At 48.2% G+C, this 16,522-nt stretch overlaps 1 protein-coding gene across 1 annotated transcript; it reads left to right on the forward strand.

Annotated features, from left to right (window-relative positions):
• The first annotated feature begins 4,833 nt into the window (after nt 1–4,833).
• FAM110C (family with sequence similarity 110 member C) lies at nt 4,834–7,657 on the forward strand. The gene has a single exon (XM_063915502.1). The coding sequence runs from the start codon at nt 5,014–5,016 to the stop codon at nt 6,001–6,003; it is 990 nt and encodes a 329-aa protein (XP_063771572.1). The 5' UTR covers nt 4,834–5,013; the 3' UTR covers nt 6,004–7,657.
• The last annotated feature ends 8,865 nt before the right edge of the window (nt 7,658–16,522 follow it).

Consider the following 16,522-nt stretch of genomic DNA (forward strand, 5'->3'; position numbering starts at 1 on the left):
CACCACCGCTGGTTCCGCCTCTGACATTGCACCTCTTTCCCAGCACCATCACCCCTCACCCATAGCAGTCCTTATTTTGGTGTTTGTACCCCCTATATTTTAAATAGGAACAGCTCGCACAGTTGGCGCACAGCCCAGAAAGGGGTGTGTTTTTGCTGGCAAGGGGCATGGCCACACAATAGTAACCCCAATTCCAATTACGCCACACAGTACTGCAACTTTATTCACATTTGATCATGCGATAGTGTCCATAATTCATATTACATCCCACAGTAGTATAACTTTACCTTATAAACGTTACTCCTCACAGTAGAGCCCCTTATTCACATTACATCACACTGTATTGCTTGTTATTCACATTTCACCACACCCTATTGTTCTTAGACGACACAGTAGTACCCTTTCTATACGCAACGCCATAGAGTAGAGCACCTTATACACATAATGCCACACATTAGTAATGCATTTATACACATTATTCCACACAGTAATGCCCCTTACACATATGAGACACCTTATTAATGTCCTTATAAACATAATGCGCCTTACACATTATGACAACCTTTATTAATGCCCTTTTACACATAATGTCCCTTACACATATGCCGCACATTATTAATGCCCTTATACACATAATGACACACATAGTGCCACCTACACATTTGCTGCACATTATTAGTGCCCCTTTACACATAATGACACGCAAACAGTAGTAACCTGTTACACATATGCCGCACATTATTAATGCCCTTATACACATAATGACACACATAGTGCCCCTTACACATATGTTGCACATTATTGATGCATTTTTACATGACACACATAATGCTCCTTACACATATTCTGAACACTACTGCACAACCAAGCCACTCACATGCACACAGCACTCACACTGCTATACTAACACTGTGACCTCTGCCTCTGCTTGGATACAGATGTGCTAGGATGCACAAGCAGCTTCTGCTGATTAAAATGATATGCAGTATTCCTATACTGTGTGAGACTGTGGCTGTATCTGCATATGAAATGCTACACGCAGAATATAGGCATGCCACATATCATTTTAATCAGCAGAAGCTGCTGATGCCCCTAGGCATATCAAATGCCCTAGGCAATTGTCTAGTTTGCCTATGCCTATGGCCGGCTCTGTGGTCATTAACAACAGTCTCAGCACCAGCAAAGCTTACAATCTATATGTTCCCTACCACATGCACACGCACATACACACTAGGGTTAATTATCCAATCATCCTTCCAGTATACTGTATTTTGTAGTGTTGGCAGAAACTGGAGTACCCAGTGGAAACCCACGCAAGCACAAGGAGAATATTCAAGAATTGAGGTTCAAAAAGGGTTGAGATTACCTAAAGGATAAAAAAGGGGCAGACTAGATGGGCCAAGTGGTTCTTATCTGCCGTCAAATTCTATGTTTCTATGTTTCCATGTTAATATTCAAACTCCACACAGTTTCGGTCATTATGGGAATTGAATGTAAAAAGGGGGTACACACGGGGAGATGTGTGCTGAGTGATCTAGCACAGACCTCTCAGCACACATCTCTCCCCCCGCTCAGCACTCAGCACCATGTGTGCTGAGCGAGGGGGGGTGGAGGGGCAACGCTCACTTCAGCCAGCGGTGAAGTGAGCGATCTGACTAGATTGTGCCAGCATACAGGCCAATCTAGAACCAGCGATAGCGACGCGCGGGGCCGTGCATCGCTATCGCTATGCAGGGCCGGCGCTACCATTAGGCAGCTTTAGGCAGCTGCCTAGAGCGCCAGCCACTGGAGGGCGCTGCTGAGCCACCTCACAACAAAAAACAAAAAAAAACAGAAGGATGTCCCTTGTCTGAGAGACATCCTTACTTTTACATGATGCCGACAGCAGCTGCAGGCAGTGGGACTTATCAACCCTCCCTCCTTTCGTTCCCTACAGGCTAGCATTTCTTTTCCTGTTACTGAAGTCTCCTGCCCTGCTGCGCTCTTTTGCCCCGCCCCTCCCAGTATTTGGATCCGCCTCTTTATACTGCACAGGGCGCACACTGCAAGGGGGCGGGGCCTAATGGAGCTATTCACCCGGTCAGCTCTTGTTCCAGTCAGTGACTTATAACTGCATGTAGGCTATCTATATAAATAGACAAACACACTCTAGAAGACCCGTCATGTAAAGGATCACCTCAGTCTCTGCCGCCCCCCATGCTTGGCTCCAGACCATCTTTGGAAACACTCCTGCACAAATCCTGCATTTGCCCCTGCACATATGACTAATCTGCCAGCCTGGAATGGTTACATCGGCACTGACAGTCACATGACTGCCGTGTGCTGTGATGTCGCCTGCCCATGCAGCACCTGCTCTCGGGTAGCTCCTTCCTGGGTGTAGTATCTCCATTCCCTCCTGGTCAGCAATGGATTTTCCCACCCTTTTGTTTCTGGTGCATGTCACCACCAGGGGCGTTTTAAGAGAGGAGGGGGCCCATGTGCAGACTTCGGGGTGGGCCCCCTCCTCTCCAAGGCACATTGTGCTGAAGTCTACTGCAGATGCACAGGTCTCCAGAAACATGGCGCCCGCCATGGTCCGGAGACTAATTTCCTACTGTGCATGGTGGCCATTTTGGAGCACCGTTGCGGGACCCTGGAAAGATAAGTATAAAACAAAAGAGCCCGTGTGCACCGCACACATTGCACCCATGATAGAAATGCCTATGATCACCACATTTGGCAACTGCAGCTACGGATCCTGGGAGTTATGTGAGTCACCTTGTACTCAGTGTACTGTATTGCAATCCCAAAGGTGTCATCTATATGTTATGGTGGTCACTGATACTGTGTGGAGTCTGTGCAATACAGCAGATGATAGGATGTTCTCTGTGCGGTATGGCAATTACCGGCATGCTGTCTATGTGACAGTGAATGTTCAGCATTGCGGTCACTGCAATGATGTCTGTATTTTATGGTCTGTCACTGCGTTGATGTCTTTAATCATGGGCGTAAGTTTATAATGGGTGCAAGGGATGCCATTGTTATGGGGCCCAGATGCTTAGGGGGCCTGGACCCAAGTTATAAAGTTACATAGCAATTTCCCAGATTTGCCTGCTAAGTAATAGGGTCTGATCCATTCCCAGCCTGTGCTGTGTGACATTACATTGTCAGTGAGAGGGAGTGTAGTGGATGTTATAATGGTAGGGGGACACTATAATGTGGTATAATCTGATCTGCTGATTGTAATGAGCAAAGAACCCTCCCTTGGATTCAGTATGAATTACCGGCGGCCGGGATGCCGGACGTCCGTATACCGTCAGCGGCATGCCAGCCACCAGTATGCTGATGCTCGCCACGCTGCGCTCGTAATGCTGAGGGCATGGTGGCTCACTGTACTCACCATAGGACAGTGGTGGCCAACCTGTGGCTCTTGAGCCGCATGAGGCTCTTTCTTTATTTAAATGTGGCTCCCAACACTCTAAATCAGGTGACCTCAACAGATACAGAAACTGCTACACTCCAGCCAGACATGCAGCAGCACTACAGGGACTGAAAATTGATGGAGCCAGATACTAGAGGCGAGACACCCACTGGCAAACAGAGAACACATTAGGGGCTGCAGCAATGGCACGACTTGGTGGGGGAACTTTAGTGACACATGACGGTGGGCTAGAGTGACACAAGGCGGAGATGGCTGGAGTGACACAGAAGGGTCCTGGAAGGAGTGAAACATGGAGGAGCTGACTGGAGTGATGAAGGAAGGTGCTGGAAGTAGTGACACATGGGGAGCTGGCTGGAGTGACATAGAAGGGTGCTAGCAGGAGTGTCACATGGGGAGCTGGCTGGAGTGACATAGAAGGGTGCTAGCAGGAGGGACACATGGGGGAGCTGGCTGGAGTGACAGCAGGGTGTTGGCTGGAGTGACACAAGGGGAACTTAAGTTTATTATGTGAATCTGGCTTTTTCAATTATTTTATGTGAAAGTGGCTTTTTCAATGGATCTGACTTTAAAAATGTTTATTTTATGTCGTTCTGGCTTTTTCAATGTATTTTATACCAGGGGCGTGGTCTAGCAGGCACAAGGCCACATTCCATTTTTGCATGCGCGCCGTCGGCTCTTTGACGTACCTAACAAGGTTTCTTGGCTCTTTATCACTGACTGGTTGGCCGCCCCTGCCATAGGACATAGTCTCCCTCTATGGGTTTTGTGGACACCCACAGAGGGTGTCACCCAAGCCTGTGTCTTCCAGTGCACAGAAGTTTTGCCTAGGGCGCAGAGGAACCTTGCACCGTCACTGTCGCTATGGGGCACACACATGGAGCTATGTGTGTTTCATTTTTAAGAAATCTAGTCAGATTGCTTGGAAATTAAGCAAAAACCTCAATGGTGGGAGACGGCGATATTTATATTTACATGTATGTATGTGTGTGTGTGTGGGGGGGGGGTGTATTGTACATAATATGAACCCAATATAGGACATACTTTGCATTCCAAGGACAATAAACTCCTCTGGAAACAGAATGTCTGTGTACTCAGAGTTTAATTGCTGTTATAAACAGAGTGTTGGTAAGTGACAGCTGTGTGTCTGAGTGACTGGCGTGTTTGTCACCGACTCACCGCGTCCTACTGTATCCATAGTGGAAGAAGTGCAGCAGGGTGACGGACAGCCTCTGCCTCCCACTGTAAGCTGCGGATGCCAGGTGCTGACGAGCCGCTGCTGCACCCCGTGCCTGGCAGGGGGAGACCCGTGACCTTAGCCGGGTGAGACCTGTGGCTGTCACCGTGCCACCCAGCAGGGAAGAGAGTGTGCCGCCTGGCCACGCCTCCTCCCGCGCTGATTGGCGGAGGCGGGAGCAGCCAGGTGAATGATACGGAGTGCACAGCAGCAGCAGCAGCGGACAGTATACAGTACACACAGCGCGGACACGGGCTGACAGCAGCGCTCGCATCACCTGCTCCCACATCACCAGCGGCTCCATCACTCGGCAGAGCCCGGAGCTTGTCTGCGGGGAGGGGAAGCGGCCGGAGGTGCTATGCCCACAGAGATCATGAGCGCGGTGAGGATGCAGCCCATCTCCCAGCTGCAGCACCACAGCCCGGTGCTGCCCATCAGGCTGCTCACCCGGGGGCCCGACTACCTGCGCCGCCAGATAGACACCGGCACGCCGCGGAGCAGCCTGAGCGCCGTGGAGCGGCTGGCAGCGGACAAGGCCAAGTACGTGAAGAGCAAGCAGCAGGCGGCGGCGGGCGGAGGCAGCAGTGCGGGGGGCAGCCGGCGCGGTGCGGGGGGCAGCTCGGCCTCGGAGAACAGCAGCAGCAGCAGCGGCGGCAGCTCCAGCAGAAGGAGCCAGCAGGACGGACCCCCCCCGGCCGCCGCTGCCGTCCCCCCCATCCCGGCGGTCAGGCGAGGCAGCAGCAAGCGGCTCCTGCGCCCGGACTCCCTTCTCATCTACCGGCAGAAGAGCCGCGGGGAGGGGGCGGCGGAGGAGGCCAGGACCGGCCTGGTACGGAGGCTCTTCCTGGGCAGCAGCGTGAAGGAGCGACCGCTGCTCTCTCTAGCGCCCCCCGCCGGCGAGGGCCGGACACAGGACGCCCCGCAGCTCCTGGACCCCCGCTCCCGCACCGGCCTGCACCGCTCCCAGTCCGACATCAGCTCCCGCTACTCCCGATCCTTATCCGACTTCGACACCTTCTTCAAGTACTGCGGCCTGGAGCCCGAGGTGGTGGAGGAGCTGGGCCGGGAGAGGTTCGCCGCTGCCCCGGAGGAGAGCTCGGAGGGCGCCGGCCAGCACCGCATCCGCAGCGCCAGTGTGGCCACCTCGGACAGCGGCTTCAGCCGGAGGAGCGGGGAGGACAGTACCGGGGGGTTGCAGGAGGACGAGCCGCTGGGCGGCGGGCAGCAGCTGCCGGGGGCGGGGGGCAGCAACACGTCGGTGATAGAGCGCAATGCCAGGATCATCAAGTGGCTGTACAGCTGCAAGAGGGCCAAGGAGACCCGGGGGGCATCCCCTGACTTACCCTGAGGGACAGCCCACTATGGCCTCAATGCCCCTCCGGCCTCCTCTGCACTGTGCCAGGCATTGTGGCCCCCACCTGATGGAGTCTGGGGCAGCTTGTGGCTATTGTGCATGGCATGCTGGCACTTGTAGTACCACAGCGTCTGGAGATCACCATTCTGCTTATCCCTTCCAGTATACCAGAGGCCTATGTGCCAAGGGATGGGAGGGGGCTCAGTATACGCTGCTGGACAGCAACTGGCTCCAATTTGCTTCATTATGTTGAGCACCAAGAAGGAGATATGCTACATTTTGGTCTTTGCCATGAATGAATGGGACCGTGGACATGAACTGTCTGTGTGTGATACACTGGGACCATCCTGACACAGCCTGCACACTGAGTGATACACTGGAACCATCCTCACACAGTCCCAAATGCTGAGCGACACACTGGGACCATCCTCACACAGCCCCAAATGCTGAGTGACACACTGGGACCATCCTCACACAGCCCAAACACTGAGTGATACACTGGAACCATCCTCACACAGCCCAAACACTGAGTGACACACTGGAACAATCCTCACTCACCCACAAATGCTGAGCGACACACTGGGACCATCCTCACACAGCCCCAAATGCTGAGTGACACACTGGAACCTTCCTCACACAGCCCCAAATACTGAGTGACACACTGGAACCATCCTCACACAGCCCCAAATGCTGAGTGACACACTGGAACCTTCCTCACACAGCCCCAAATACTGAGTGATACACTGGAACCTTCCTCACACAGCCCCAAATACTGAGTGATACACTGGAACCATCCTCACACAGCCCCAAATGCTGAGTGACACACTGGAACCTTCCTCACACAGCCCCAAATACTGAGTGACACACTGGAACCTTCCTCACACAGCCCCAATTACTGAGAGACACATTGGAACCTTCCTCACACTACCCAAACACTGGAGCCAGGGCCCTGGGGAGATTTGCTGCTGTGGGATTGTTGCATGCAGTCCAAGTATTTTCTCTCTGTATGGTATATTCTCCTATGCAGCGTTCTGTACAGGTTACACATCCACCTGCACTCACTCTATGTTATATTCTCCTATGCATTGACCTGTACTTGCACATCCAGCATCGCTCTCTGTGTATACACCATGTACAGATGTTCTGATGAAAGCTTCTTTGTGGTCACATAGATTCTTTACCTTTTGATAATCAGTACAATAAGACTCAATCTTCTGTTATGTATAAGAGCTGCCTTTGCAGTATGTATCTAGAAATGTCTGTGATACCACCAGTGCTATTTTCAGCCTTTAGGGTCTTCTATGAATGTCACACTAGTGCTAGAATCCATATTGCTGGCTGTATGGGGGGCTGCACGTGAGGGAATGGTCTGCAGATGGTGTTTTTGTCAAAATCAAGGTCTTTTTTTTCTATTGAGATTGTATGTTCTCTTCAGATCCCTAATATCTGACTTTATATGTAAGCAGGAATGTATATGTGAAGGTGTGTATGATATTTCTGTTGTGCTTGTTGCATAGGAGTGATACTGAGTATAGTGTCACAGCGTCACACTGCTCTGTGCAGAACCTGTGTAATATGACCTTCCACTTCCTAATCTCAGAACAGGCTAATGCTCCCATTACACTCAATTTCTCAGATTGTCCTGATATTTCCGAACTTTGCAGATTTCTTTATTTGGCTTGGTTTCCATTTTTTGTGAAACACCATGCCACCCCAGTCTGTGAGCTGCTGCCACCAGTGACATTTGCTGATTGTCCAAGTTACTTTGCCTGCAAATCAGGGCTTACTTAGAACCAAGACGTTTTCTGGGGGCAGTGCCATTATTATTGCCAATTCAAACCATAGTTTGAAACTGTAGCGAACATGCTTTGAAACCCTAAATTCATGACTTTTGCTAATCTGTTGCACACACGGACTGATAAGAGCTCTGTAGTTCATTGTAGAAATCATTTGACCTTTAGGAGGGTGTTTTTCAAAGCATGGAGAGAGAGAGATAAAGCACTATCCAATCAGCTTCTAGCTCTCATTTTACTGTGTTTGAAAAATGACAGGAGCTGATTGGTGTGTGCTTTATCTCTCTCCATTCTTTGATTAATACCCCTTTAGTGTCTTTTATTGGAGATATGTGTGCGACAAGTTTCGTATTACCAAAAGCAGTCAGACACAGTATTAATGTGTTTGTCATCATGGCAGAATTCAGTTTGAAGATCTCATTAATACATTTCTTATGCTGTACTGTAGGGGTAACTAATAATATATATAACATGGCCAGGTGCAGTAAAAGATCATTGGGGCAGATGTATTAAGCCTGGAGAAGTGATAAAGTGGAAGGTGATAACGCACCATCCAATCGGCTCCTGTCATTTTTCAAACCCAGCCTGTAACTTCATAGCTAGGAGCTGATTGGCTGGTGTATTATCACCTTTCACTTCATCACTTCTCCAGGCTTAATACATCTGTCCCACTGTTATTGCAGTGTGGCACTCTAGAAATATGTAAAGAAAAAAATATTTTTATATGAATCTATGTAAAAGCATAGCTTATCCCAGAGAACCTTATAAACAAATATATGGGGCCTACTTTTGTATCGCCCTCAATCATGTATAATTCCATTGTATTCCTTCCATGATTTGAATAATAAGTGCCAACAAGTCTATCATTGCCATTGTAGTTTATATAAACTAGAAACAAGCTTGTTTTTTAGTACATTGTCTTAGGACAAAAATACCTAGTCATTTATTACTAGAAGTGAGCAGGTAGTAAGGAGAAAGGATTAAAGCTGCTCAATTGTTCTAGGTTTTAATTGCTAATGCAATCTACTCCGTGTTGCCTGGGAGGAACTACTTCAGGCCCCACTGCCTTAGGTGCTGTAAATTGGATTATAAATTGCAGAGGCATGTCTGAAAGAGTGGAACAAGCATGTGTTTTACATACTGAGCTAGCGACACTAGATGACACTTTATAGTCATCTAACACAGCATTAAACTGGTCACCTAAGTAACAGTCCCCTTCCAGCATAAACTATGCAGAAAACTATACATTGTTTATGAGTAATTTGCATCAGATACGTGCATTTGGTCACATGTCCTGCTGCACTTACTGCTAGAATTTATCATGCAAAAGACAGCCATTACTTTACAGCTTCTAGTCAGGTGATATTTGTGTGGTAAGATATATACTCTACGAGTGGCCTATTCAGTCATCCAGACAGCCTAGCGTAAGCCAGGGCCCTGCAACATTAGTCATCCAGTAAAATCTTTCCTCATTATACAGGCCAGAGGACTGTTAAATTTGTATATTTTAATAATATTGCATGAAGCAGGACAGTCATTTAACAGAGTTTGACTTATTTCAGAAACAATGATATGAAGCTATTTAGGCTAGTCTGTACTTGTTCTAAGGAATAATTTGTCTCTGTTGCAAAAAAATATATGCATTTTTAGTAGAGTGTTACCATTGGAGTAAAAAAAATGGATGCTGAGTATTTTAATTGCTTCTGTGTGTTGTTCACTGCAAAATTGCTTTATTGTTTGAGATCCTGGCTAAAGCCCCTACACCAGGGGTGGGGAATCCTTAACCCTCCAGCTTTTGTTGAACTACACATTCCAGCATGCCTTGCGTCAGTTTTGCTGTTTGTCCATGCTACAGCTGTTGCAGGGCATGCTGGGATGTGTAGTTCAACAGCAGCTAGAGGGCCACAGGTTCCCCAACCCTGCCCTACACAAACACAAAGCAGTGCCACCAACCTCTGCAACTACACTCTCCAAAAGAATTCCATACCACAAGGCATTAATGTGCCACTACTTTTCTTTTTAACACTTGCCTATGTGAATACTTTGTATGTGTAACTAGTAACACTGTATAGTGGCATTTAAGCTATGTATAGAAAATAAGAATTTACTTACCGATAATTCTATTTCTCGGAGTCCGTAGTGGATGCTGGGGTTCCTGAAAGGACCATGGGGAATAGCGGCTCCGCAGGAGACAGGGCACAAAAAAGTAAAGCTTTACTAGGTCAGGTGGTGTGCACTGGCTCCTCCCCCTATGACCCTCCTCCAGACTCCAGTTAGGTACTGTGCCCGGACGAGCATACACAATAAGGGAGGCATTTTGAATCCCGGGTAAGACTCATACCAGCCACACCAATCACACCGTACAACTTGTGATCTAAACCCAGTTAACAGTATGACAACAGAAAGGGCCTCTTAAAGATGGCTCCTTAACAATAACCCGAATTAGTTAACAATAACTATGTACAAGTATTGCAGATAATCCGCACTTGGGATGGGCGCCCAGCATCCACTACGGACTCCGAGAAATAGAATTATCGGTAAGTAAATTCTTATTTTCTCTATCGTCCTAAGTGGATGCTGGGGTTCCTGAAAGGACCATGGGGATTATACCAAAGCTCCCAAACGGGCGGGAGAGTGCGGATGACTCTGCAGCACCGAATGAGAGAACTCCAGGTCCTCCTTTGCCAGGGTATCAAATTTGTAAAATTTTACAAACGTGTTCTCCCCCGACCACGTAGCTGCTCGGCAGAGTTGTAATGCCGAGACCCCTCGGGCAGCCGCCCAAGATGAGCCCACCTTCCTTGTGGAGTGGGCTTTTACAGTTTTAGGCTGTGGCAGGCCTGCCACAGAATGTGCAAGTTGAATTGTGTTACAAATCCAACGAGCAATCGACTGCTTAGAAGCAGGTGCGCCCAACTTGTTGGGTGCATACAATATAAACAGCGAGTCAGATTTTCTGACTCCAGCCGTCCTTGCAATGTATATTTTTAAGGCTCTGACAACGTCCAACAACTTGGAGTCCTCCAAGTCGCTAGTGGCCGCAGGCACCACAATAGGTTGGTTCAGATGAAATGCTGATACCACTTTAGGGAGAAAATGCGGACGAGTCCGCAGTTCTGCCCTATCCGAATGGAAGATTAGATAAGGACTTTTATAAGATAAAGCCGCCAATTCAGATACTCTCCTGGCAGAGGCCAGGGCTAGTAACATAGTCACTTTCAATGTGAGATATTTCAAATCCACCTTTTTCAATGGTTCAAACCAATGGGATTTGAGGAAATCTAAAACTACATTTAGATCCCACGGTGCCACCGGAGGCACCACAGGAGGCTGTATATGCAGTACTCCCTTGACAAAAGTCTGGACCTCAGGGACAGAGGCCAATTCTTTTTGGAAGAATATTGACAGGGCCGAAATTTGAACCTTAATGGATCCCAATTTGAGACCCATAGATAATCCTGATTGCAGGAAATGTAGGAAACGACCCAGTTGGAATTCCTCCGTCGGAACCTTCCGATCCTCGCACCACGCTACATATTTTCGCCAAATGCGGTGATAATGTTTCACGGTGACTTCCTTCCGTGCCTTAATCAAGGTAGGAATGACTTCTTCTGGAATGCCTTTCCCTTTTAGGATCTGGCGTTCAACCGCCATGCCGTCAAACGCAGCCGCGGTAAGTCTTGAAAAAGACAGGGACCCTGCTGTAGCAGGTCCCTTCTCAGAGGTAGAGGCCACGGTTCGTCCGTGAGCATCTCTTGAAGTTCCGGATACCAAGTCCTTCTCGGCCAATCCGGAACCACTAGTATTGTTCTTACTCTTCTTTGCCGTATGATCTTCAATACCTTTGGTATGAGCGGCAGAGGAGGAAACACATACACTGACTGGTACACCCAAGGAGTTACCAGTGCGTCCACAGCTATTGCCTGTGGATCTCTTGACCTGGCGCAATATTTGTCCAGTTTCTTGTTGAGGCGAGACGCCATCATGTCTACAATTGGTCTTTCCCAACGGTCTATTAACATGTTGAAGACTTCTGGATGTAGACCCCACTCTCCCGGATGAAGATCGTGTCTGCTGAGGAAGTCTGCTTCCCAGTTGTCCACGCCCGGGATGAACACTGCTGACAGTGCTATCACGTGATTCTCCGCCCAGCGAAGAATCTTGGCAGCTTCTGCCATTGCACTCCTGCTTCTTGTGCCGCCCTGCCTGTTTACATGGGCGACCGCCGTGATGTTGTCCGACTGAATCAACACCGGCTTTCCTTGCAGGAGAAGTTCCGCCTGGCTTAGAGCATTGTAGATTGCTCTTAGTTCCAGAATGTTTATGTGAAGAGACTTTTCCAGACTCGTCCATACTCCCTGGAAGTTTCTTCCTTGTGTGACTGCTCCCCAGCCTCTCAGGCTGGCGTCCGTGGTCACCAGGATCCAATCCTGAATGCCGAATCTGCGGCCTTCTAATAGGTGAGCCTTCTGCAACCACCACAGAAGTGACACCCTTGTCTTTGGTGACAGGGTTATTCGCAGGTGCATCTGCAGATGCGACCCTGACCATTTGTCCAACAGATCCCTTTGGAATATTCTTGCATGGAATCTGCCGAATGGAATTGCTTCGTAAGAAGCCACCATTTTTCCCAGGACTCTTGTGCATTGATGTACTGACACTTTTCCTGGTTTTAGGAGGTTCCTGACCAGATCGGATAACTCCTTGGCTTTTTCCTCTGGAAGGAAAACCTTTTTCTGAACCGTGTCCAGAATCATTCCTAGGAACAGCAGACGAGTTGTCGGGATTAAATGGGATTTTGGAATATTCAGAATCCACCCGTGTTGTCTTAGCACCTCTTGAGATAGTGCTAAAGCTGTCTCCAGCTGTTCTCTGGACCTTGCCCTTATTAGGAGATCGTCCAAGTATGGGATAACTAATACGCCTTTTCTTCGAAGAAGAATCATCATCTCGGCCATTACCTTGGTAAAGACCCGAGGCGCCGTGGACAATCCGAACGGCAGCGTCTGAAACTGATAGTGACAGTTTTGAACAATGAACCTGAGGTACCCCTGGTGTGCGGGGTAAATCGGAACGTGTAGATACGCATCCTTGATGTCCAAGGATACCATAAAGTCCCCTTCTTCCAGGTTCGCTATCACTGCTCTGAGTGACTCCATCTTGAACTTGAACTTTTTTATGTAGAGGTTCAAGGACTTCAGATTTAGAATAGGCCTTACCGAGCCATCCGGCTTCGGTACCACAAATAGAGTGGAATAATACCCCTTTCCTTGTTGTAATAGGGGTACTTTGACTATCACCTGCTGAGCGTACAGCTTGTGAATGGCTTCCAACACCCTCTCCCTTTCGGAAGAGACGGTTGGTAAGGCAGACTTCAGGAAACGATGAGGAGGATCCGTCTCTAATTCCAACCTGTACCCCTGAGATATTATCTGCAGGATCCAGGGGTCTACCTGCGAGTGAGCCCACTGCGCGCTGTAATTTTTGAGACGGCCCCCCACTGTCCCCGAGTCCGCTTGAGAGGCCCCAGCGTCATGCTGAGGTTTTTGCAGGAGCCGGGGAGGGCTTCTGTTCCTGGGAAGGAGCTGCCTGTTGGTGTCTCTTCCCTCTTCCTCTGCCTCGTGGCAGGTACGACAAGCCCTTTGCTCTCTTATTTTTGTAGGAGCGAAAAGGCTGCGGTTGAAAAGTCGGTGCCTTTCTCTGTTGGGGAGTGACTTGAGGTAAAAAAGTGGATTTCCCGGCAGTAGCCGTGGCCACCAAGTCTGATAGACCAACTCCAAATAACTCCTCCCCTTTATACGGCAAAACCTCCATGTGACGTTTTGAATCCGCATCGCCTGTCCACTGTCGTGTCCATAAGGCTCTTCTGGCTGAAATGGACATAGCACTCACCCGAGATGCCAGTGTGCAAATATCCCTCTGTGCATCACGCATATAGATAAATGCATCCTTTATTTGTTCTAACGACAGTAAAACATTGTCCCTATCTAGGGTATCAATATTTTCAATCAGGGATTCTGACCAAACTACTCCAGCACTGCACATCCAGGCAGTTGCTATAGCTGGTCGTAGTATAACACCTGCATGTGTGTATATATTCTTTTGAATAACTTCCATCTTTCTATCTGATGGATCCTTAAGTGCGGCCGTCTCAGGAGAGGGTAACGCCACTTGTTTGGATAAGCGTGTGAGCGCCTTGTCCACCTTAGGGGGTGTTTCCCAGCGCGCCCTAACCTCTGGCGGGAAAGGGTATAATGCCAATAACTTTTTTGAAATTATCAACTTTTTATCAGGAGCAACCCACGCTTCATCACACACGTCATTTAATTCTTCTGATTCAGGAAAAACTGTTTGTAGTTTTTTCACACCATACATAATACCCTGTTTTACGGTATCTGTAGTATCAGCTAAATGTAACGTCTCCTTCATTGCCAAAATCATATAACGTGTGGCCCTACTGGAAAATACGTTTGAATTTCTACCGTCGTCACTGGAATCAGTGCCCGTGTCTGGGTCTGTGTCGACCGACTGAGGCAAAGGGCGTTTTACAGCCCCTGACGGTGTTTGAGGCGCCTGGACAGGCATTAATTGATTGTCCGGCCGCCTCATGTCCTCAACTGACTGTTTAAGGGAAGATAAACCATCACGTAATTCCACAAATAAAGGCATCCATTCTGGTGTCGACCCCCTGGGGGGTGACATCTGCATATTTGGCAATTGCTCCGCCTCCACACCAATATCGTCCTCATACATGTCGACACCACGTACCGACACACACCGCAAACTCACAGGGAATGCTCTAATGAAGACAGGACCCACTAGCCCTTTTGGGGAGACAGAGGGAGAGTCTGCCAGCACACACCACAAAGCGCTATATATACAAGGGATATCCTTATATTAAGTGCTCCCTTATAGCTGCTTTAATATATATATATATAGCCATTAATGTGCCCCCCCTCTCTGTTTTACCCTGTTTCTGTAGTGCAGTGCAGGGGAGAGACCTGGGAGCCGTTCTGACCAGCGGAGCTGTGACAGAAAATGGCGCCGTGTGCTGAGGAGATAGGCCCCGCCCCTTTTTCGGCGGGTTCTTCTCCCGCTATTTTTCCAGTCAGGCAGGGGTTAAATATCTCCATATAGCCCCTATGGGCTATATGTGAGGTATTTTTAGCCTTGTATAAGGTTTATATTTGCCTCTCAGAGCGCCCCCCCCCAGCGCTCTGCACCCTCAGTGACTGCCCAGTGAAGTGTGCTGAGAGGAAAATGGCGCACAGCTGCAGTGCTGTGCGCTACCTTATGAAGACTGAGGAGTCTTCAGCCGCCGGTTTCCGGACCTCTTCACGCTTCAGCATCTGCAAGGGGGTCGGCGGCGCGGCTCCGGGACCGGACTCCACGGCTGGGCCTGTGTTCGATCCCTCTGGAGCTAATGGTGTCCAGTAGCCAAGCAGCAAATCCACTCTGCATGCAGGTGAGTTTACTACTTTCCCCCTAAGTCCCACGTTGCAGTGATCCTGTTGCCAGCAGGACTCACTGTAAAGAAAAAAACCTAAACTAAACTTTCTCTAAGCAGCTCTTTAGGAGAGCCACCTAGATTGCACCCTTCTCGTTCGGGCACAAAATCTAACTGGAGTCTGGAGGAGGGTCATAGGGGGAGGAGCCAGTGCACACCACCTGACCTAGTAAAGCTTTACTTTTTTGTGCCCTGTCTCCTGCGGAGCCGCTATTCCCCATGGTCCTTTCAGGAACCCCAGCATCCACTTAGGACGATAGAGAAATGTTCATTTTTATGACTCTCCCTTTGCTGCTTTGAGATAAACTTTACCCCAGGGCTGTTATATGTTAACTTGAGATTATTGCAAGCGTTCTGAAATGACCAAAGTTACTCCGTGGCTTCAGTTGTGGACAGTGCTGTAACTGTAAGCGAAAGTTCAATGTTCCAAATGTTATATTGTATAATATGCACAGAGGCCAAGGTACTCTCTCTCTCTCTCTCTCTCTCTCTCTCTCTCTCTCTTTTTTGTATATTTAAAGCAAGCTTTGTGCAATATGTCCATGGTTTGTACAGTATTTTTTTCTTGTAAATATCAATGTACAGGATTGCATTTATTTGTTATATCTTTGTGTGCAGATTACTATATGTGCAGAAAATATCTATAACAATAAAATTGTTACAATGTTCCAGTATGTTTTTTTTTACATTTTGTTCCTTGTTGATATTGATGTTGCTACAACAAAAATCAGTCCTTTTTAATAGCAATATATTACAATACACCCTAGTTAAATCCTGTAATCTAATTTACAGTATTGCTGGAGCATAGTATAACTTTATGGCTGTCACATGTTTACATAATCATGGAAAACACAGATAGCTTAGTTATTTATGGCACAAAAGAATTTGTGCCATAGAACATAAGGCGGCATTTATGAAATTGTTTCACTGTAACCAGAGGCTAGTATAAAGAGCAGGCCTAACGTCCCTGTTGTCCAGCATTAGCAGACGTCCAATAACTAGTGACTAGCATATAATAATATATTAGGCACTGGTGGCCAATATACAGCAGCTAAAGCGGTCTGCTGGATGCTCCTTATTGCCCCCAGCTACTCTTACCCCTAACAGGGACCAAGTGACACTATGAAGTGGTGGACGTACAGTAAGTACAATGGCAATCTCTGTCCCAATGCCAATCTTCATGGCTGGAGGAAAATACTGTAAGTTGCAGTTC

The sequence above is a fragment of the Pseudophryne corroboree genome, chromosome 4 (genome assembly GCF_028390025.1).
Source record: "Pseudophryne corroboree isolate aPseCor3 chromosome 4, aPseCor3.hap2, whole genome shotgun sequence".
Taxonomy (NCBI): Eukaryota; Metazoa; Chordata; class Amphibia; order Anura; family Myobatrachidae; genus Pseudophryne; species Pseudophryne corroboree.